The 24,829-nt window shown below is 35.3% G+C and overlaps 1 protein-coding gene across 9 annotated transcripts in view; it reads left to right on the top strand.

The window, feature by feature from the left end:
• The window catches only part of LOC145279992 (neo-calmodulin-like), a 500,860-nt gene that overhangs the window by 427,401 nt on the left and 48,630 nt on the right, over positions 1-24,829 (top strand). For 6 of the 9 annotated variants that reach the window (XM_080131596.1, XM_080131597.1, XM_080131602.1 and 3 more), the window contains exons 2-3: positions 17,826-18,018; positions 22,374-22,478. In XM_080131596.1, the coding sequence (XP_079987722.1) occupies positions 17,826-18,018; positions 22,374-22,478 (298 nt within the window). Of the gene's footprint in view, positions 1-1,250; positions 1,387-17,825; positions 18,019-22,373; positions 22,479-24,829 lie in introns of those variants that run through there. The other 3 variants (XM_080131601.1, XM_080131600.1, XM_080131599.1) reach the window with 2 other exon arrangements.

A 24,829-nucleotide genomic window follows, 5' to 3' on the forward strand; every position in this document is an offset into this window, starting at 1 on the left:
TGTTGTTTTTATTGTTGGGCGAGCTAATGGGACTTCTTCATAGAGCTTACAGAGATTGTGCCCCAGGATTGTTTGGTCTGCAACTTGTTAGTCGCAACTTTTCATTAACCGGCAAGATTGCATATATATTTCTTCTTACTCCAACATAGAACAGCAAAACTGCACGGCTGCCTGCGAAGTTGGGGAACGTTTGGCTTAGAATAATTATAGGATGTCATAGAAGCACTTTGTCGCTCTCACTCAACTGATTCGCAGTTTTGTCTTTGCTTGCCATGTAACCTAGAGTCGTTATATCAAAGCAGAAGAAAAAGAAAATCTACTCACTCCCCCCCCCAACAACACATTTTTTATAAATATCCTAACAGTTCGTTCCTCCTTCTCCGGCCGCGTGTGACTTTTCGTTTCTCTTGTGACGTTACCCACGTGTCTCGAACACGTTTCTCTCGCCCCGTTTCGAACATCACTCCTCCGAACACATGTATTCTTTTCTCTCTGTTGTGGCGTCATTTGCATATCTTTGTGCTGCCAGCGTCTCTGTTACAGCCAGATGCAGAGGACAACCAAAACTAATGTTCACTCATTCTGGACTGTCACCTGTGCCCTGTTAACCAGGTCACTCTGACACGGTACTTATTCAGTTTCACCTCGGCATTCTCCGGCAGGTTACATAAGTAGCTGAAAGATGCTGATGCTGACAGATAATTAATTCAAAACATGGCGCCTTCCTTCCCCATTTTAAGAATGGCTTTCTATTTAGGAAAAAAATTCTTATCACCTGGAAAGGCAGAATTTTTACGCTGAATATCATATTGAAAGTGATTTTCGGTTTAAATAAATAAATAAATATATATATATATATATTTTAAATAAAAATGTCACGTTTTCACTGAAACTTACCGAAGCGATTATCCAATCAGCTGTATCTTCCGTATGCTTACGTAAATTGTCGGAGATTAGGTCATAAACTGAATGAGTACCCTCCGACATTACTACATTGTGGATAAAGGTTAAACTTTAGAGGAGGATGCTGCTAATTGCGTTTATTTGAATTAATCTGTTTAGTGTTACAGAAAAAAATCGCTACTTATTCATACAAATATTGAAACAAAGACGTAAAGCTTGTTATATCAGCGATCATCTTTGGTAGTATTATTCACATTAGTGAAACACTAAACGCCTATCTAATCTGTTAGAGATACAAATCACGTGTTCATAAAATTTGTTTCTTGAAAAACATTCCATTATGACGTAATAAAAATCGCATGTTCTATATATATATATATATAATATGTATGTATATTTATTATACAGCAGAATATAGGGGTACAGTGGCCCTCTGATACGCTTTTTTTTCAGGTTACGATGTTTTTCCGGCCTCTGTTTAAGGTATTTGCCCCGCCTTATGGTGTTATTTATAATACTATTTGAGATATATATATATATATATATATATATATATATATATATATATATATAGTAGAGCCTCTGGATACAGCATTAAAAATTAGTAACAAAACACAGTACAGTATATAATACACACACACGTGTGTGTGTGTGTGTGTGTGTATATATACTGTGTTTTACTAATTTTTAATGACGTATCCTCGGTCTCTCTCTCATATATATATATATATTAGCTGACCGCTCATGTTCTCCGGTCGTAAAATACTCATAAATATATTAATTCATGAAGATTTCGTTTTTATTATATAGCCAATTTTCTATTGATTATTATATTGCACCCAATATATATATATATATATATATATATATATATATATATATATACATACATATAGTAATGATTTCAATTTTTTTTTTTTTTTTTTTTTTTTTTTTTTTTACTTTGGAGCCATCAGCTCGAATCGGAGCAAAACGTTCAGCACTCCAGATTTAGTCGTTATTTAGCACTACGGTTTTCATCGTTATCGTTTGAACTATCGGCAAGTGGATAAAATGGATATAAATTAAGCGAATTCAAGCTAAAACTGTACATGTACGTATGCTCAGAAGTTTGTCGATTTACTCCTGCCACAGTCAATTGTTTTTTTTTTGGGGGGGGGGGCAGTTTGACTCCCTAGCAGCCTTTTTCTTCGGGCTAAAGACCAAATCAAAAGTGTTCCCGAGATCCCAATAACATATATATCAAGTTTCAAGTCTGTACACGAAATATTCTTAAAGAGGCGTTTGATAAAGATTTTCGTACACACACAAGGCCATATATATATATATATATATATATATATATATATATATATATATATATATATATATATATATTTGGTAAAACGGGTAAAAACCTTAAGAGAATGCTCAATACTATTGCAGCGCAAATATGTGTTTTATTTTTTTTATTACCGTTTTATCTGTTTGGTTACATATGTTTCGGATGTTGGACCGTGTTTACGATCTAACAGCCTCGTCAGACCTTGCAGAAAATATGACGCAGCAAATGTGAGTTTATTAACATTTCTATGAAAAAAGTGTCCATTGTAAAGTAAAAGATGGTCACACCGCGGACCGGACATCCTACCCTGATGAAGCCTATTTTCGGCGAAATATTGGACTTACAACAAAAAAGTAAATAAAAATGATTTTATCATTATTTCCGGTACTTCAAAGTTTTCAAATTTCTCATTTAACTTTTAGTGTCCATTGTATTTTAAATACAGAACTGACCCAATGAAATAAATTAATAAGTACTAATAAATATCCAGAAAGTAATATTGTGCTACATAGTTCCGTAAAACTATACAAACACCGTGACAGCGAATTAACCCTAACCCTAACCCTAACCCCCTAACCCTAACCCTAACGCTGTCACGGTGTTTGTATAATAATACCCATAGTTCAATATAAGTTTTAAAATCACATTATAGGAGACAATGTTTAATTTGCTCCACCGGTTCAGCATCTCTTGACAAAAAATGTTTGATTTTTTTTTTTTTTTTTTTATTCTTGCCCTGTTCCTTTCAAATTGTTCCCTTTTTTACGTAATGTTTCTCTGAGTTTCTTTTTATTCCTCGTTTTCAATTTATACATATACTTCATACAAGTACAAATTTGAATTAGATTTTGCAGAAAGGTGTGTGTGTGTGTGTGTGTGTGTTAGCAGAGAAACATACGTTGCCCGGGATTGAAAGATGATCAACAAATATTTCACCTCTCGATGTTTTTAATGTCGACTAAATCGGTGAAATCACCCATTTTTCAATCAAATCGATTTATTAATTGCTCTAATTGGGGACTCATCGCGGTGCATCGAAAGGAAGCTTCACGTGCCTCCCGCCGTGGCTTAGTCCACAAAACATTGCACTGTAGAGAACCTACTGTTGATTTTTATGAAATTCTTTATATATAGTGATTTGAATTAAAGTTTAAAATGCAAAAAGTAGAGTATCATGCTTTAATTTTTCTCGAAGCAAAAACATTCATTTCAAACGCGCCCCTGTCATATCAAAGAACCTAATATTGATTTTATATGCATGGCCTTACTGCTTGTGCGGTGATAATGGCTTAAATTAATGTTTAAAATACAAAAATCAAGTATCATGCTTTGTGTTTTAAACAGAAACATTTATTTCGAACGTGCCCCTGTCATATCAAAGAACCTAATGTTGATGTTTATATATTGAGCCTTTCGGATTGTGTGGTAATAAAACTTCTCAAATACTCTTGTAATGTTAGGCTGTGTAAGGTGTTAACTTTGGTCGAAATCGCCTGTTCCTTCTTTCATCGGAATATTTCGATTCCAGATTATCGATTCTTATTGAAGACATTCCGATACAAAATCCATCCAAGAACACTGTCAGGTAGATAAAGTACCTTTGTGCGAAACTTCATGAAATCGGCTCAGCCGTTTTCGAGTCCATAAAGAACAAACTCACATACACACCAAGTTCCTTTTAGATATGGTTCGCAACTAAGTTATTGCCGGTTGTTTTTTGTTTGTTTGTTTTTTTTGTTTTGTTTTGTTTTTTTTTGTTTGTTTTTTTAAATATATTACGTTTTGAAAATTATTTTCGAGTCATAATCATATGATTTCTACCGAAAAAGTGTTGAGTCTTGCTGAACGTTGAGAAAAGTTGTGAACAAGAATTGAGAATACATCATTGATTAAATAGTTGTTAGTTCTTATTTTACTTTAAAAAAAAACGCAAGAACTTAGTTGCCAACCTATTATAATCGTAGACAGATGGATAGAAGTGTGTGCATCAATACTCCTATAAATTTTGCGTTTTTTTTTTTATATTCATATTAAAAAAGCTTTTGTCTATTTATTTAATGTATTTATTTGCTTCCCCACCAAAGCAAATTAGGCACAAGGCCGTTTTTAATGTGGGGTAAAAACCAGCTCCCCTAAAAGTAGGCAAAAAGGGGGCACTCTGGTTACCAAAAATAATAATTGTCCCAGTATAGAGGCTTTCCCCTCCATTGACTGGTACAAATTATCTTAAGTGCAGCATCTACAGAACAGATACTACACTTTGATCCCGGCCCGAAGGCCAAGAACAACAGGGTAGGTATTTATTTGCTCCCCCACCGAGAAAATTAGGCATAAGGTCGATTTTTTATGTGAGGAGTGAAGGGAAAATGGGGACCAACTCCTCGGGAAGTAGGGGAGCTGGATAGTGACAATTGGTATGAAGGGTTTCCCCTACATTGACCAAGGTCTTATATGTGGGGTCGCCCCCACATATGGTCTTTGCTTGCAGTATCTGTCGGAACAGATACTTCACTTTGATCTTGGTCCGAAGGCCAGGAACAACAGGGTATTTATTTGCTCCCCCACCGAGCAAATTAGGCACAAGGCCGATTTTTAAAGTGAGGAGTGAAGGGGAAATGGGGACCAACTCCCCGGGGAGTAGGGGAGCTGGATAGTGACAATTGGTATGAAGGGTTGCCCCTACATTGACCAAGGTCTTATATGTGGAGTTGCCCCCACATATGGTCTTTGCTTGCAGTATCTGTCGGAACAGATGGTATTTATTTGCTCCCCCACTGAGCAAATTAGGCACAAGGCCGTTTTTAATGTGAGGTAAAAACCAGCTCCCCTAAAAGTAGGCAAATAGGGGGCACTCTGGTTACCAAAAATAATAATTGTCCCAGTATAGAGGGTTTCCCCTCCATTGACTGGTACAAACTATCTTAAGTGCAGCATCTGTCGGAACAGATGGTATTTATTTGCTCCCCCACCGAGCAAATTAGGCACAAGGCCAATTTTTAATGTGAGGAGTGAAGGGAGGGGGAAGGGAAAAAGGGGACCAGCTCCCGAGAGGTGGGAAATGGGAGCTGGTTAAAGGTCAGGCATGTGGGGTTGCCCCCACATCTGGTCTTTGCTAGTCATAGCTTGCAGCATCTGTCGGAACAGATGGTATTTATTTGCTCCTCCACTGAGCAAATTAGGCACAAGGCCGTTTTTAATGTGAGGTAAAAACCAGCTCCCCTAAAAGGGGTCACTCTGGTTACCAAAAATAATAATTGTCCCAGTATAGAGGGTTTCCCCTCCATTGACTGGTACAAATTATCTTAAGTGCAGTATCTGTTCCGACAGATACTACACTTTGATCTTTATATATAATTTATTTCGTGAAAATGAAAATTACCTTGGCCCGAAGGCCAAGAACAACAGCCTTCCTTCTACTTATTTAAAAAGAAAATACAACTTTGTTACATATAGATCATGGAATTGCATCCATCTGCAAAAGATCTAGCTAATTTGCATATTCTTTTAAACATTCATTTTAATTAATTCCCTATTAGTTTTTTTTTTGGGTTTTTTTTTCGGTTTTCTCATGGGATGATCATCTTTAGTTTACTATTACTAGGGCTATGACAACAGAATATTCTTATTGTTTTGACTCTCGAGTATATATCCGACAGTTAGACACAGTTAATCAACCGAGAACTGCAAAACTCTATATAAAAGCATATAAGATATCAACCAATACACACTCGAGAGTCAAAACAATAAAAAGAATATGCTGGTGTCCTAGCCCTAACTATTACGTGTAATAATATCCATGCAGATATTCTACATGATTTATACTTGCGTAATATTTGCGTAAAAAGGATATAGTAAACACAAACCTCTTTCTATATATATTCATGTACATGCATGTATATATTTGTTTTTAAAAAATGCTTACAAAACTCCTGTCAGTTTTTGGTTTACAAACATAAAACTTAATATATAGGGTATTCGAACCCATGCAAAACTTTATTTGTGCTTTAGCCGGTGAAAATCTGTGCAAAAGTGTGAAAATTAAAAAAAAAAAAATGGAATTTGCCAGGTGAAGGTCGAACGACGGCATTACGAATATGCATGCGTAACGTAATAGCTATTGTTCATGTTTTGGGTCTTATTCTTGCAGCAAACAAGAACTACCAAATTGGTGCTTACCAAATTAAGTCAGGCGGCTTATATAAAGATTTAAGAGAGTAGGATTTAAAAATTACATCCGCGATATACGGATTTCTAATTTTATTGTGTTCTTTTGATACGTCAGTGTGGCAATAAAACCTATCATTAAAAACTGGCTATTGCTGTGACGTCAGTAAAAGTAGACCAATTATAATGGTTGTTTTGTATACCCAGTCTTTTACGATTTCGTATACTTTAGGATTCTGAGAGCCTGAATCCATCGTGTAAACAGCGATAATATCAGTGGAAGATTTGAAGGGAGCCATTTCCAGAATAATTAATCTCCTTACGCGATGATGTTTGATAGGCTGCTGGTTCGCCAGATCTCATTTGAGGTGATTACTTTCTGTTACACGAAGTCTGACGTTTACAAACGTGGGTCAACAACAATTAAATTAAAAATATGTAGTATGTCGGAATATTCTAACAGAAGGTGCATTAAACAATGGAAAACTACGCTAGAAATCTGTTAAAATACATTGGAAATAAATTGTAGAATATCATTTTGCGACGAAAAATCAAGATTAAACACACTGCATACATTTCCAAACAAGTTACATATTGCACTGGAAGATACGGCATAGATAACGCGGGCTAATTGTCTAGTGCAGGGTTTCGCAAACTGAGCTCCACGGAGCCCTAGGGTCATGAGTGAGGCAGAGAGGCTCTGGAAGCCATTTTTTAAAGAAGGTCAAATGCTTTATATGGTAAAATGAAATGACTGCAGATATGTAATCATTGATCTCTTTTTTTTTTTTTTTTTACTGGAAAGAGATACGATACATAAAGGTGTAAAGAGTTTCAAGATGGTTCATGAAAAAGAAATTTAAAAAAATAAATTAACAAAAAGACACAGCAATCTATATATCTATAAAAGTGAACATGTCTGTGTATCTGTCTGTCTGTGTATCTACATTTCCCTACGCAATAACTCTGTCAATTTTTAGTCTACAGACTCGAAATTTGATATACAGGGTATTGAGATTTGGGAAAATCTATGTGATTGGTTTTCGGCCAGAAATTTGGCTGTCAAGGGGTTAAAGTTCAACGATTTGACCTTTGAGAACTCTACCAAACTCCTCCGACAATTTTGGGTCTAAACACTTGAGATTTTAGATATAGGTTCCTTGGACATGGATTTAACTAAATAACTTGATTTGAGCCCAAAACAATAAATTTTAAGGGGTCATAATAAGGGGTTAATGTTTAAAAAATTGACCGCTTTTTTTTTTTTTTTTTTTTTTTTTTTTTGCTCAAACATACACCTCCAAATACCCGGGCAACGCCGGGCACCCATGCTAGTATATCTATAAAAGTGAAATTGTCTGCCTGTCCGTATGCATTTCCCTACTAAACTACTTTGTCAATTTTTAGTCTACAGAGTCGAGATTTGACATAAGGGGTATTGAGATTTGGGAAAATCTTTTTAATCGGTGTTCGGCCAGAAATTTGGCTGTCAATAGGTCAAAGTTCAACGATTTGACCTTTAAAATCTCAACCAAACACCCCCGCCAATTTTGGGTCTAAACACTTGAGATTTTAGATGTAGGTTACTTGTATCATGGATCAAACTTTTTAACTTGATCTGAGCCAAAAACAAATGTTAAGGGGTTAAAATTGGGGTCAAAGTTTTTAAAAAAATTACCTTTGCGGTCTCTACCAAATTACTCAGCTAATTGTTGGTCTAAGCATTTGAAATTTTACATAAAGTGTATTCAGACATAGGGCGAACTTTTTAATTAGTTTTTGGCCGAAAATTTATCTGCCAAGGGTCAAAGTTGAAAGAGTTGACCTTTGCAGGTTCTTTCAATATCCGCCAATATTAGGTCTAAACACTTGAAATTTTTGATGTAGGTTACCTGGACACGAGTCAAACTTAGTCAGTATATAAGGCCTGAGCAAAGCCGGGTTGAACTGCTAGTTTTTGAATAATCAAAAACAAAAAGTCGGTGTAAATATTATCAACAGTTAGTTTTAAATTTTGAAATTTATGTTTTTCATATATATTTTAGAAATTATCTTGTTAGTGCTCCGTGAAAAACCTTTTCCGTGCTCAGGGGCTTTATGGTGTCCTGAAGTTTGGGATAGTCTGGTTTAGTGTACCACGACAATTCGCGAAAAACATTTAACGTATTATTTCTCCAACGGAGATGCTAGCAGAGATTAAGACTGCGCGGATCCGTTGGCGGGAAACGCATTATTTTCTTGAATATGGAGGCGTGCTGGCTAGTGGGGTTGTTGGTTTCGATCTGCTTATCCTAGGTAGTTGTCTGCTTTCGATAGTTGTTCGCATCAAACATTCTTTAGTGCCTAACACGCTTATTGATTAATTGTTGCGTTTTTTTTTTGTTTTTTTTTTGTTGTTGTTGTTTTTTGGGGGTTTTTTAAGTCCCCTGACAAAAGGAGGGTGGACCTGTAAATTCACCGTTCGTCTGTCCGCACTTTTCTCAATGACTACGCCTTGGAATATTTTGAAATTTTGCACAAACATTAAACATGATATGAGTAAAAAATAACAGAACGGATTTTCCGGGAAAACACCGGTTGCTCCCCTAGAGGTGTCTTTCGGTTTAAAATGGCTAAAATTGACACTTTTGTGCTTATTAAAACAAATTGATGCCTTGGATTTTTATAAAACTTTCTGAAAAGTTGCAACTAACTGATTCTATATATTTTGTTTGTTTATACTTCGCGATAACTCTTGGATTTGACCCCAGGGGTTCTTTTAGGGCTAATAAAAACACTCCATTTTTGGGACTATTTTACCATATTTGTCCAAAATTTTCTGTGTATGTCTATTTAGCAGTTTTGCATGGTGCTGAACTCAAATTTAAATATGTTAAGGCCTTGGGGATTTTTGTGGCTAAATGGGGGGGGGCAAATGATGGACTTGGTCACTTCTTTTTTTACATGGTGCAGAACTCAAATTTACATATGTTAAACACTTACACTACACCGTTTGTTTATTTTCACTAGGATTTGACGTCCCTTGGGGACTTTTGGAGCTAAATGGACGGTGGGGGGGGCAATGCTGAACTTAGTCATTTTTTATGCCTCGTTCACTGTGCACTCACGGGGGACCATGCGTGCTTCACTTGTCTTTTCTTTTTTTTTTTTTTTCGCATTGTCATTTTGTATTGTGGTCGGACTAATAAGATGCGTTCAGGCATAACCTTTCTGGCAGTCGATAAAAAGTGGAAGGTTTTATTATCGCAGATTGTAATATTTTTATGGAAGTGCACAGTAATAATTATCTCAGCTCCGAAAATTATGCGTAATTCTAGAATTATAAATATGAAGGGTTTTTCTGGAAGCATTGTTGTTGAATAATATGAATGATGGAGGGACGATTTGCCTACCGGACAATGTGCAAGGGGGGGGGGGTGACGTCATGACTCAGTTGATTTCTGTTTTCTCTTTAACTCATTGTTATGAATTAGAAATTTCATCTGTGTCGGACGTGTGTCAACCAGCGGCTGGTATTTGAGTCGATGGCAGATGTTCACCCCCCTCTTTCGCATACTAAAAAAAAACTGCTACGATTCACAGATATACTTTACGCAGGAACCAATGAATTCGATAAATTTATTCGTTTTGTCCAGTGGCTTGTTTTCGGATCGTTTTCTTTTGTCAGTACGATCGACAAAAAAAAAAAAAACAAACAAACAAAAAACTCCAAATTAAAAATGGCAGACTGTTAGGCCATCAACTTGCCAAAGTCGTCAGCCATAATCGAATATGGTTAAAGCAGGAGGCCTAATTGATTGGCGAGCGGCCCATATCTAACACTAGGACTTACGTAGCGATAGTTGGATGAATGAATTCGTAATTCGTGCTGACGCAACTTCTCCGATGCTTATCAACGTATTCTTTTGAAAAAATCCATATATTAAAACGCGAGATGTTATACATTCACTTAACATTGAATCCTGGTTCCAAAAAAATCGATATTATTTGACGATGTTTTTGAACCGATGTTTTATAACTATTTACATTAGCGGGGCCTGTGAAAATTCCGCAGGGAACTCCTATGTAATATACTGATGGTGGCGACGCTCTGATATTATTGTACCTTTTTTGTTAAAACTGCAAAAGTATGTATCTAAAACTAGCACGAACGCCCGGCAAAGCCCGGTCGTAAAGTACGCTTAAATATGATATTTTAATTCTTGCAGATTTCGTATATATTATTATAGAGTTAACGTTCTATCGATTTTTATATATTATAAAGTTGCACTTTTAAAAATAAAAAAATTATATATATCCACATGATTTGGGTGCATTAGCTTGAATCGAAACCGAAATAAAAACTTATGAAAAATTCATATATATATATATCAGCTCCGAAAATTATGCGTAATTCTAGAATTATAAATATGAAGGGTTTTCTGGAAGCATTGTTGTTGAATAATATGAATGATGGAGGGACGATTTGCCTATCGGACAATGTGCAAGGGGGGGGGTGACGTCATGACTTAGTTGATTATATATATATATATAAACTTGAGTTCTTTCAGCCGAATCCAAAACTTATGAAGAATTCTTGATAAAACTTATAAAAAAAAAGCAGATTACTGGAGTGCCATCAATTATAATCGAGACCGAAATCAAAACTTATGAAGAATTCTTGATAAAATTATTTATGACAAGAAATGAAAGTACATAACAATTAAACGGCCCGGATGTAAGCGTGACACAGAAAATAACACACATTATCGTATTAATATATAGACGCTTCCTTGATTTTAATGTTCACGACGTTTCGGTGATGTACACATCAGTTTTCATTAGGTGGCCTTTTACTGGGGTACACGACCAAGGAGACTGTTCGAACTGAACGAATTTTTGTTTTTGTTTTTTTTTTACAAAAGAGTCATCACTTATCAAGGCCCGGAGGTCACTCGAGGATGAGTCAATAAGTGTACGGAAGTCAACGGGACAACGTAGTGGAAATATAGTAAATTGGATTACTTAAGGAGACAGCTCATCAAGAACTTGTTTACATTGGACTTGAAGACGACCAAATTGTAGTCAGTTGGAAAGCAGGCAAACGTAGGAGAGTTCCACGGGCATGCGGTTCTAAAAAAAAAAAAAGTTTTGTTCATGAAATCTACGTTTAGGTTTACGGCATAGATAAAGAGTGGGGGGAAATTCTTGATAGTGGTTTCAGCTAGACGAGTGTTTTTCGTGAAAGTTTGGCACAGGGGAGACCAAAGATTGGAGCTCATTCTCAACTTAATGTAGGGAATTCTGAAATTGAATGAAACTGATAATTTCCGGAAACGCTCATCAGTTAATGGCAGGAAGCGTGGCCGCATTGGAATTATATATAGCGTCCTATGATGAGTGAATTTACAGTTAAATCGACTTTGTGGTATAGGACACTACCAGTTCCGCCCGGCTTTGCTCGGGTCCTATGTACTGTTCATAACTTTATGTGCATATGTATATATTAAAATGTGTGAATATGTAACATAATGCCTTTCTGTATAATAGGCTTCCTTAACTGCCATAGAGAAAAGTTGGTAGAGACCGCAAACGGCAAATTTTTTTAAACTTTGACCCCAATTTCGACCCCTTAACATTTATTGTTTGGGGCTTAAATAAAATCATAAAGTTAAATCCATGTCCGAGTAACCTATATCTAAAATTTCAAGTATTTAGACCCAAAATTGGCGGAAGAGTTTCGTAGAGTTTTCACGGGTCAAATTATTGAACTTTGAACCCTTAACAGCCAAATTTCCGGCTGAAAACCGATCCAAAAGATTTTTCCAAATCTCAATGCCCCTTATGTCAAATCTCCAATCTGTAGACCGAAAATTGACAGAGTAATTTCGTAGGTAAGTGTAATCACAGACAGACAGAGACACACACACACACATTTTCATTTTTATGGATATACTAGCGGGTGTACCCGGCGTTGCCCGAGTGTTTTGGAAGTTTAGAAGAAAAAAGTTTTGGTAGGAAGGTAGGCTCGAACCCGAAGCCGTGACGTGAAGGTGGAAAAGAAAGCGAAAAAAAGACTGGTATCTTACCCGCTCGGCCACGAAGGGAGAGGAATGAGAAGCATTTTAATTTAACGATTAAAAAGTAAAATGACAGGTGCATCAACTTTATGAGGTCAAACATCATGCCATATGGGAAAACTTAACTTTGGCTGCAAGCCAGTGTCTGTGTTTCCCCCTAGATGTTGGGGAAAACCTCCCCATAAATAGGGGAGTGTCCAAATGAATAGCAATTGTCTGATATGACGGGTTTGGGCCGCATTGATCAAACCTCGTTGCTTTGAGAACTTCCTGAGCACGAGTGCCGGGGAGGCTCATTTAACTACAGGTTCAGTTTCGCTTATACACAGGAAAGCCAAATAAACATGCGGAAACTAAGAAATACTGCGAAAAAATAGCGTGTGAAAGTCGCCAAAATTAAAGATACATGCGAGCTCGTTTTGTAAATCATAGATATTATAATCTAGGTAGCATATAAAAGGTTCTAAGAAAAAGTAACTGTGCGGAGTGCCCCCCTCCTCTCCAAAAGCCTTTGCCGGATGTACACAAAAAATGCACACACACATTTTCGTTTTTATATTATAGATAGATTAAAATAAAGATTAAATATTCAAATGAAAGTAAACGAGCCTCACGTTGTTTTGTGGATTTTAATAACTAAAATTCGTTTATTATTTTGAATTTTTTTTATTGTTATTACATTTTCACCCCAAACAAGGCACATTGCCACTTAGGTGTAGGGGGCTACTATCAGGGGCAGCAACTACTGGGGCACTAGGGATTTGGGCAGCAAGATGTCGGTTCACGTTACACTTGAACTTCTGCATGTCAGTACAGTTGGGGAAGCAGGGACCTGGAATGGAATTCCAGAGTCTAGCGGTTCTGAGGAAGAAACTACTGGAATAGAAAGATCTTTTACATCTAGGGATCTCTACTGCGTGGGGTGGGATTTAGTTGCCTGTCGGGTTTGTCGATGGTGTCTACGTCATGGGAGCACAAGTGCTTGCAGTTCGTCAGAGCATTCACCATTAAAATACTTGTAGAACAGGCAGAGGGATGCAACGTTTCGTCGATTGGACAGAGGCTGAAGCTTAGATGCCAGTTCAGGGCCTATCAGATTGGTGACTTTTTTTTTAACCTGTCTAGGAGCGAGAGACTAGTAGCAGATGCACCAGCCCAAATGTGACAGCAATACTCCATACATGAGCGAATGGTGGCCTTATAGAGGTACAGGATACTTTCAGGTGTCAGTAGTTTTCTAGCACGGTAGAGAGAGCCTACCTTTTTCGCAGCGGCCATGGCAATGTTTTCAATGTAATTGTTCCAACTCGTGTTTCCTGTGAACGTTAGGCCAAGCAGTAACTTTTTCTTTACAAGAGGGAATGAAAATAATGTCTATTATAATTTTTCAATGCTTTTAGCTTCCAGTCACACTCAGAATTTCACATTTAAACTGGTGAATCTCTGTCCTATTTTAAATTTCATGATAAGATGCAAAAACGTATCTGTAATTTGATTAGTCCTACGTTTTCTTCTTCTCTCCAACCTCTCTCTCACATAGGTGATGTTGCTAGTCTCAGTCTTTTATAAATACTATTATGGCGAGTGTTCCTCAGAATTGTCTGCCTCCTTTGTTCCAGCTCGTTTGACTTGTTGGTCTAGTGGTCTTCATCATTTCACTGTTTTGATGTCTCATTGTAATAAAGCATTCGATTCCAGTAGCTTCTTTCTAAGAACTGCAATTTTGTGGAACTCTTTCTGCTGACTGTTTTCCTCCTACTTATAGCATTGGTGTTTTCAAGACTAAGGTTAATAGGCATTTCTTGTTACTTCCTTATATCAAGTGGCTTCACTCCATGTCTGGAGCAATTTCCATGAAGTAGCTTCATGCCTTGTCTGGAGCGATTTCCATAACGCAATTTCCATGAACAAATTAAAAAGACAACGTTAGATTTGTTCACGGTTACTTTTTTAAGTAGGCAGATTCAAAACAAAAAAAAAATAATGCTCAACATTAACATCCAAAGTGATGTAGTATTTTCTGTAAAGACTATCATGGCATGCGTTCTTCAGAATGGTCTAATCTAATCCCTGCTTCCTTTGTTCCAGTTCCTTGGTCTAGTGGTCTCCATCAATTTCCTGATTTGATACCTCATTGTAATAAAACGTCCTATTCCAGTAGCTTCTTTTCAAAAACTGCAGGTCCTGGATATGACCTTAAATTATATCCGATGGTGAGGGCCCCAGCTTGTGGGCTTTGGGGAGTGTGGAGCCACCCTTTAATTGCCATTGCTCCCAGGTCCACTCTGACCCGGAGTGGTAGCACCTGTTAGGGTCCCAACTATGGGTTAAATAGAATACGACTTAAAAAACAAATATACTCTATTAAAAAATTGTTCTTCAAAATCAACCACTTCCTGACTGGTTTCCTAACTTAAAATGTAACAAACGTTAATACTGTAACCTTTTCCCTCCCCCATTGCAAAGCTCATTCATGTTCTGCAGGGCAGGGAACAAAAAACGATAAAATCCACTATAAAACAACCAAACCAAACACTACAAACTAATGATTGAAGATACAAAGAGCTTGAAGAATAACCATCTTTCTACAAAATAACTGGATGCAACATGAATACTACTTCCAAAATAACTGGATTCGGCATTAAATGACGCGGAAAAGGGTTGATATCAAAGGTGAAATAATATCAGACAGTATCGACCGTATATGTCCACGTGCAGCATGTAACCGTTCCCGAGAAGTTTTGTTTATCTGCTTAGCACCAACTATTGTGACGTCAGGGAATGGTCTTCCTTTTACGAAGTCCACGGTTCTGTACGTTACGTTTAAAATAGCATTCTCGTCGCTACCCGTGCAGATCAAATGAACGCTTCTATATTTAAACAAAGATCCTGAACAATCGATGCTTACTTGTGACTATAAAGATTTAAAAAAAAAAAAAAGAAAGAAAAGAATTGCAGAGTGAATTTCGCCAATTTTCAAACTTGCCAAAGTATTTAATATTCCCTTCCTCCAATATGAGAACGTTCAAATGGTAAAGGGTAATGGGCAGCAATTATTGTGCAATTTACTCAAGTTGAACTATCAAGGTTATTTAACAAAAGAAACGAAAGCTTGTAATGGGCTTCTGAATAAGGCAATTAACATGAAACCCAGCTCCTGCGAGAAGGTTTCTTCAAGCCCGCATCTCCTATCTTAACAAGAGTTGGCAGGAGTTCAATGTTGGAAGCGCATGCGTGAGTTTTGCATCGAATTCTACTTCGATATTTTATCTCTAAGAAGGGCATAACACCAAACATAAATTTATGAGAAACGTTTTTTTTTTAATAGTTATGCAACTCTACTATTATTTAAAAGTCACTGTCAGCGTGTGAGTTCTTTCCTCATAGGTTCCGAAACGGTTGAGCCTATCTTTTGCAAATTTCACACAAAGCTAATTTATATATCTGGCAGTGTTCTTAGATATGTTTTGTACAGAAATTCATCCGATAATGATCGAAAATCGAAAAAAATCGATCTTAAAAATAGCTTTTCTCTCATATAGATTGAAAAAGAATAATTTTTACAGGGGAATATTTTACGTTTCACCGGCAAGGAAGGTCATAAAATTTCAGCAAATCATTTCTTCTTTAAACAACCAGATTTATTATAATCTGGAGATATAGCTCCATGGTAGAGCATTCGACTACGGATCGAATGATACCCTGTTCAAGCCCGATCGTACCGTACTATTTTATTATTATTTTTTTTTATTAATAAGTTCAATTTACGATAAAAGAAGAGATAACAATTAAAAATTCGCGTAAATCATTTCTTCATGTGCATATTTTAAAACTAAATATTAATCGGAAGTGACTATTCTAGGGCATTCGTCGTCAAGCCAAAATATCAGCTGACGTCATATTGTAAACAAACACAGACGGAATTTAATGAGCAACATTATTTTTTTACTTATTCATTTTTTGCGAAATATTCAACGGGCAAATTATTTCTTGTAATCTATATACATAAAAGCGAAAATGTGTGTATGTATGTTCGCTTTTTGTGTATGTTCGAGAAAGGCTTTTTTTTCTGAGAAGCGGTGGGTCGACTCACTTCTTAAAACTTTTATATCTCGTCTAAATTATAATATCTACGAGTTAACAACGGGTGTCGCCTGTCTATTTAATTTTCTTCGATCGCCGCATGTGCATTAAGCTTTTTCGTATAATAAAAGCGAAACTAATTCTGGCGGCATTTTTCCGGCTGCGAAACGTCCGAAAGCAATCAGCTTTGATCAATGCGGAGTTTCTCCTTATATCAGACAATTGCTATATGGGAAGCTGGTTTTCCCCCACAACATCTTGGGGAAACAAAAAAAAATTTTAAAAGCTGCCTGCAGTAAATAAAATACTGCCCCCGCAGTCAAAGTTGACCTCATTAAGTCATTAAGTACAGGCACCTGCCAATTCGCAATACTTAAATAAATTCCGTCATGTTTCGTTACTATTTCGTGGTAGCCCAGTGATTAACGTCGCACGTTTTGTTTTTTGTTTTTTTCACAATTTAATTTCCAACTTCGACTCAAGGGTTCGGGTTCGATCCTTCATACTTACCTACCCCCCCCCCCCGACACAAACACCCGGGTGACTTGATTTACCTAAAACCACACACACCTCCAAAATTAGTCTATAATATAAATCTCACATGTCTGCTTAAATGTATGTATGTATGTATGTATGTATGCCTAAAACTTTCGACAGAGGCGACGAATTTTTACGAGATTGGTATCGTTTGGAAGCTCGAATCTTCGGACGACAAATATCGAACAATTGGCTACAAACATTAATTTCTCCATCCCCAGCTGGGCACTTTTCTACAAGGAGGGGTCGCCTTTTTCGCTGATATTTTCGAAAGTCAAACCCTCTTTGCGATTGACTAGCCTTAATTTAAACCTTCGCAACTTCCGTTTTTGGCGATGGACGCAACGGCAAAGACGTCACGTCTTTTTTGTTTGTTTGTGTTTTTTTTTTCGCGTTCTTTTCCTCCTTCGTGGAACGAGTTCGAGCCTGCCTGCCAACTACCACTTTTTTTTTTTTTTTTTTTTTTTTGCTCAACACGTACTTCCAAATACTCGGGAAACGCCGGGCAACCATGCTAGATTATATAGAGAAGAAACTGTGACCGAAAATAGAGATACACTATCCATTTTTCTCATTCCGTGGAATTTAGACGGGTCTTGCTAGTAGTATATATTCTGTGATGTTGTTTATTTTTAGTATTCTAACATTAAACGTAGCCCAATTTTTATCATTAAATAAAAATGAATGTTTGTTTTTTTTTTGTTTTTGTTTTATTTAATCCGTTTTTTTTTTTCTTTTTTCTGTTCATGTTTTAGTCTTCAAAGAAGACCCAGAGTGGACAAAGTCCTAAATCCTCACAAAAACAACCAAAAGAATCGAGTAAGAGTTCCGACAGAATGGACGGTAGCAAATCACTTGGCGAACTCTCTAAGAAGACTGAAGAAGCAGGCGCTGGGGGTTCATGCGTCGGCAAGATTCTAAATGGACTGCAAGAAATGGGCGTTGGAGGTAAGTCCGGTGCATCTTGCTTTTGTTAAACTTACATTGCAAGCCGAAAGAGTCCTAAGACAGCCGTTCTTACCGCGTAGAATCGAACAGATAACTTACCGCGTAGAATCGAATAGATTTGATGAACTCCAGAATATTCAACGATCAAAAGGACACATTTTGCCTCAACACTGATTTTTATTTTTCAACTTCCGGTTGAATTTTGAACAAAATGGTGCTAGCTTAGAAAGGAATCTCAAATTTCTAGCCTCTTTCTAACCTCCGAAAAGTTAGATCATATGGTATTAGTTGAACAGTGTAAAACCAAATGACAGCTTCTTTTTTCTTTTTTTTTTTTTACCGTGCGGTTTTTCAATCACCCCCTCCCCCCGCTCATCTTAAAAATCAAACCAAAGTAAACTAAAAGTTAAAAAAGACGATCCCGCCCATTTTTTTTTTTTTTTTTTTTATTTACAAACAAACAAAGCAATAGTTTTTTTTCTGTGTGTGTTTTTTAATTGATTATTTTTATTGATCTTAAAAGTCGAAGAGAAATAAATTTTAAATTATTTTAAAAACGTTCAAAGTATTTTCGCGGATTTATTACTTTAGACAACAAACGTGAAACAGCATTATTTCAGGGCGTTTTCTTTTTTTTTTTTTTTTTTTTTTTTAGTCTGAATCAGAAGTACTCCCGAGGTTCACAAATTGAACACAGTAAAACCGCTTCTAAGTATTTTTTTTTTCCACTAAAAAGTCTTTTACATCGTTATGCGTTGTCTGGCTCATACTCGTTATATCTATGTCACTTCAATAGTGCGTTAATTTTATGTTATGTTCTCGCATGTGTCCCACCGGCCTGCTAGTACCACATGACCTAACTTTTCCGAAGTCAGAAGGAGGTGTAGGACTGACCTGAGTCACCCTAAAAGCCAATAATTAGGACGAAAATAATACCATTCCCTAAGAAATAAGCTTCTTAGCCCCTCTCTCTCTCTCTCTCTCTCTCTCTCTCTCTCTTTCTCATAAACCGGACACAAACCAGGAATTGCTATCAAGAGTCTCATCATTTACCTCTCCCTCTCTCTTTCTTCTTAACCAATCCCTAGCCAGCATGACAGGCGAGTAGGCAGTACACTCTTAGCCCCGAAACTAACGAGACGGTGAACATTATTTACAAGAGGTGTACTCACTTCAAAATGTAAAAAGGCAAATAAAGTGCTTTCCTTTTAGCAATTAACATTTGTATTACCTTTATTATTCGAACAACAACTAATGAAGCCAAGTGCCAGCAAGTGTTACAGAGGCTAGAAATTTGGGATCCCTTTTGAACACCGGTATCAACAAAACAATATGTCGTGTATGCACATTTGTCACTCTGCATTCGGAGACATTTTTATGAACAAAAATGGGGTTAGTTACAAAATTTTACTAATATCTAAAAAGAAAAAGACACTAATAAAGCATTTTTTAATAAAATGATGCTGTGCCCAAATGGTCACGTGGCATTAAATGTAACATTTTGATATTAAATGTAACATTTTGATATTAAATATAACATTTTGATATTAAATATAACATTTTGATATTAAATGTAACATTTTGATATTAAATGTAACATTTTGATATTAAATGTAACATTTTGATATTAAATATAACATTTTGATATTAAATGTAACATTTTGTATATTAAATGTAACATTTTGTATATTAAATATAACATTTTGATATTAAATATAACATTTTGATATTAAATATAACATTTTGATATTAAATATAACATTTTGATATTAAATGTAACATTTTGATATTAAATGTAACATTTTGATATTAAATGTAACATTTTGATATTAAATGTAACATTTTGATATTAAATGTAACATTTTGATATTAAATGTAACATTTTGATATTAAATGTAACATTTTGATATTAAATGTAACATTTTGATATTAAATGTAACATTTTGATATTAAATGTAACATTTTGATATTAAATGTAACATTTTGATATTAAATGTAACATTTTGATATTAAATGTAACATTTTGATATTAAATATAACATTTTGATATTAAATATAACATTTTGATATTAAATATAACATTTTGATATTAAATATAACATTTTGATATTAAATGTAACATTTTGATATTAAATGTAACATTTTGATATTAAATGTAACATTTTGATATTAAATGTAACATTTTGATATTAAATGTAACATTTTGATATTAAATATAACATTTTGATATTAAATATAACATTTTGATATTAAATATAACATTTTGATATTAAATGTAACATTTTGATATTAAATGTAACATTTTGATATTAAATGTAACATTTTGATATTAAATGTAACATTTTGATATTAAATGTAACATTTTGATATTAAATGTAACATTTTGATATTAAATGTAACATTTTGATATTAAATGTAGCATTTTGATATTAAATATAGCATTTTGATATTAAATGTAACATTTTGATATTAAATGTAACATTTTGATATTAAATGTAACATTTTGATATTAAATGTAACATTTTGATATTAAATGTAACATTTTGATATTAAATGTAGCATTTTGATATTAAATATAGCATTTTGATATTAAATGTAACATTTTGATATTAAATGTAACATTTTGATATTAAATATAACATTTTGATATTAAATATAACATTTTGATATTAAATATAACATTTTGATATTAAATGTAACATTTTGATATTAAATGTAACATTTTGATATTAAATATAACATTTTGATATTAAATGTAACATTTTGATATTAAATGTAACATTTTGATATTAAATGTAACATTTTGATATTAAATGTAACATTTTGATATTAAATGTAGCATTTTGATATTAAATGTAACATTTTGATATTAAATGTAACATTTTGATATTAAATGTAACATTTTGATATTAAATGTAACATTTTGATATTAAATGTAACATTTTGATATTAAATGTAGCATTTTGATATTAAATATAGCATTTTGATATTAAATGTAACATTTTGATATTAAATGTAACATTTTGATATTAAATATAACATTTTGATATTAAATATAACATTTTGATATTAAATGTAACATTTTGATATTAAATGTAACATTTTGATATTAAATGTAACATTTTGATATTAAATGTAACATTTTGATATTAAATGTAACATTTTGATATTAAATGTAACATTTTGATATTAAATGTAACATTTTGATATTAAATGTAACATTTTGATATTAAATGTAACATTTTGATATTAAATGTAACATTTTGATATTAAATGTAACATTTTGATATTAAATGTAACATTTTGATATTAAATGTAACATTTTGATATTGTTTTAAAAAAGATTAATTTAGCATCGCTAAATTTAATGTTTCACAATTTTTTTGTTTTTGAAATATTAGTTTATATTTTTAAAATATTTTTAATAACAGATTTTTCTCAAAAAATCTTTAATCGCTGTCTCTATTATTATATAAAAGTCACGTTGTGTGTGTGTGGGTTCTTTCCTTATAGGTTCCAAAACGGCTGAGCCTATCTTTTGCAAATTTCACACAGATAATTTATATGTCTGGAAGTGCTCTTAGATATGTTTTACACAGAAATTCATCCGATAAGAATTGAAAATAGCAAAAAATCCGATCCAAAAGTAGTCTTTCTAATGGGTAAAAAGGGAATTTTTACAGGAAAATATTTTACGTTACACCGGCCAAGGGAGATAATAAAATCTCAGCAAACTATTCCGTCTTAAAAAACACAGAATTATTGTCATCTGTAGATATATCTCAGTGATAGAGTAATCGACAACAGATTGAATGATCCCCTGTTCATGCTCGGGTGTACCTCACCATTTTATTTTAATTTTTTCTTATTAATGAGTTCAGTTTACGATAAAAGAGGTACCATTTAAAATCGCTGCAAATCATTTCTTTTGCATATTTTAAAACTAAACACTAATCAAAGGTGACTTTTCCAGGGCATTCATTGTCAAACCCAAATATCAGCTGACGTGATATTGTAAACAAACGCAGACGGAATTTGATTAACGACATTATTTATTTTTATTTTTCAAATTAGTCCACCGGGCAAATTATTCCCCGTAAAATATAATATTAAATAGAGGATTGATTCTATAAAAAATCTCATGTAATCTGCATAAACTAAAATATCATGTTTAAGCGTATTGTATGACCGGGTAACGCCAGGCATCCAGCTAGATGAAACCGGTGTCGAGGCAAAATATGTTCCCTTCGTTGTTAATCATTTTTGGAGTGTTTCAAATCTATTTGACCTATAAAATCCTCGGTCATTAAATTTTTCTTCTATTTAGTAATCAAAATCGCTTCCGATTTTTTCAGAAACAAAGTCAAGTCCAAAATTCCGTACTGATTCTCAAGTTCAGAAAAAAGCACCTGGAAAAGGCCTGTTGTTCTATCTGCCGCAACTTTTTGAAGATGAGGACGGTAGTATTAATCTAAATAATAAAAATTAAACGTTTTATTAGACAACGTTCTCAAGTGAAAGAGAATATAAATAATAGCAGGAAGACCCGACGTTACTCGGGATTGACAAGGTGCATGACTATGCCCTTCTTTCCCCCATGGCCATTGTACGAGGTACCTTCAATGTGTTTCCAGACCTTTTTTTGTACAGGCATTTAAAATTATCGCAGACTCTTGAAAAATCAGTATGTCATTGTTAGTCATCTTATGAGATTACTGACCAATTTTTATGATTTTTTGGTTCAAATGAACAGCTACAGCAGGAATTGCAATACACCCTACTAAAGCCTGATTGTCGCAGCTGGTGAATTTTAAAAGAACGATCTGGATGTGAGGACACGTCAGAAGAGCGACATGCAATAAAATTCTATTTTAAACTTGGAAGAAAATGCCACAAAAACGTATAGAATACTTCAGACTGTTTTTGGACCATCTTCGATGAACCGAGCATCAGTTTCTAGGTGGCATAGGAGATTCAAGGAAGGCAGGGAGTCTGTGAAGGATGATGAGGTGTGGGAGGAGTTAGGAAGTCAGAACACCAGAGTTGATTGGCCAAATAAAGAATTTCATCGTTGTGTATCTATAAAGACAATAAGTGCACAGTTTGATGTCAGTGTGGGAACTGTGCACACAATTATTCACGACGAACTGAGGATGTGGAAGATTTGCGCAAAGTTTGTCCCAAGAGTGCTCAGAGAAGATCAGACTATTTGATCAATATGGGCATCAAGACAGTTCCTCACCCTCCCTATCGTACAGCTCCCTGTAACTTTTGGTTACTCTCTAAGCTCAAGGGAAACCTTAGTCTGCCGTTATGAAATAATCGAGATGAGAGGAGCTGTGACGAGGGTCATTGACATTGAAGCTCGCATGGAAGTCCTCTTGCGCGAACAAGAGGACTTCTATGGGGGCTTCCAGAAGTTGTTTGAACGGTACAAGAAATGCATTGCAAGCGGAGGAGATTACTTCAAAGGGGACTAGAGTTTCATGTGTGTACTATCAATAAAAATGCCCATACGAAAAAAGCCTGGATACTTATTGAAGGCACCTTGTATAATCTTACTTTTTTTCTTTTCTGATCTTTCCACGTTTCACCGCCTAATATACAAAACTTTATTTTTTTTAGAAAATAAAGTTTTGTATTTGTAACATATATACAGGATGGAACGATAAAAATGTCGCCCTAAAGAAAACAACACTACAGATTTATTTTAAAACTTTTATTGAAGAAAAATCAATTCAGGTAACTTGATTATGTAGTATGGCTGACATCTATTCAATCACCGCATCGATACTGGTTTGGAACTAGGAGCATGCCTTTTCAACAAGCGCGACCACTTGGTGGGTGGAGGCGATCAAACTGGCTTTGGTGTTGTGGGAGGTCATGTTGGTGATGTTCTTGACGTCTGACCAAACGAAGTAGTCCAGCAGATTCGGGTCGAAGGAGGAGTCCAGTGAGAGAAGGCTACAAAATCGTAGCACTCTTTCTGCAGGCAACCTGAGTCTCTTTGGACTTATGGGCCGGTGCCAAGTCTTGCTGCCACATCCAGGGTCTGCCAGTGGCCACCTAATTGTTCCAGGGGATCACCATACTCTTCAGCACAACCAGGTATAGTTTGATGTTGACTTTCAAGCCGACTTCGAAGATGTGAGGTGGTATGATGTAGCCTTGACTTGAAGCCACATCAAAGATCATAACCGTCCGATGCGTTAAGCTGTGCCTCTAAAGTTTGAACCGTCTGGTTTGCATTTTGAAGGTGCTGGCAATGGTCCTGTTGCCATAACTTAGATCGGTAGGGAGCATGAGTTGTACATCGGTGCATCTCTGATCTAACTCATTAATATGTCGCTTTCAAACACGATAGAACTTTTGGGATTTGTAGACAACTGGCGTACTAGTAAATGGTCTGCAACAAAATAAAACGGTTTTCATCAAACAGAAATGGAATCATGTTGTCTTTTCTCGGGCGACAACTTTATCGTTCCACCCTGTAGTTAGAAGTATCATATGGTTTCACTCTCGGCGTAAATTCGCTCCGCTCTTAGATTTTGTCCTCCCGTCATTTTCTTTATCTGTTTCGTCTTTCTCCCTGTACCTGTGAGCCGGATTTAAGATCAACGTCAGCATTGTGTAACAACGCCTTCAGCTGGCCTCCTCGGCGTATTTGCTAGTCTGGGAGTGGTTCTAGAGCAATTGTTTCGCGGATGAACTCTCTCTCGCGTTGCAACGTGGCCAAACCAACGAAGTCTTCTCTTGAAAAGCTCTTGTTTAATGGAGGTGATCCTGCTATAACGTTCTCATTAATATGTCG

Source organism: Euprymna scolopes, chromosome 7 (genome assembly GCF_053919585.1).
Source record: "Euprymna scolopes isolate OS-2025 chromosome 7, ASM5391958v1, whole genome shotgun sequence".
NCBI classification, from domain to species: domain Eukaryota; kingdom Metazoa; phylum Mollusca; class Cephalopoda; order Sepiida; family Sepiolidae; genus Euprymna; species Euprymna scolopes.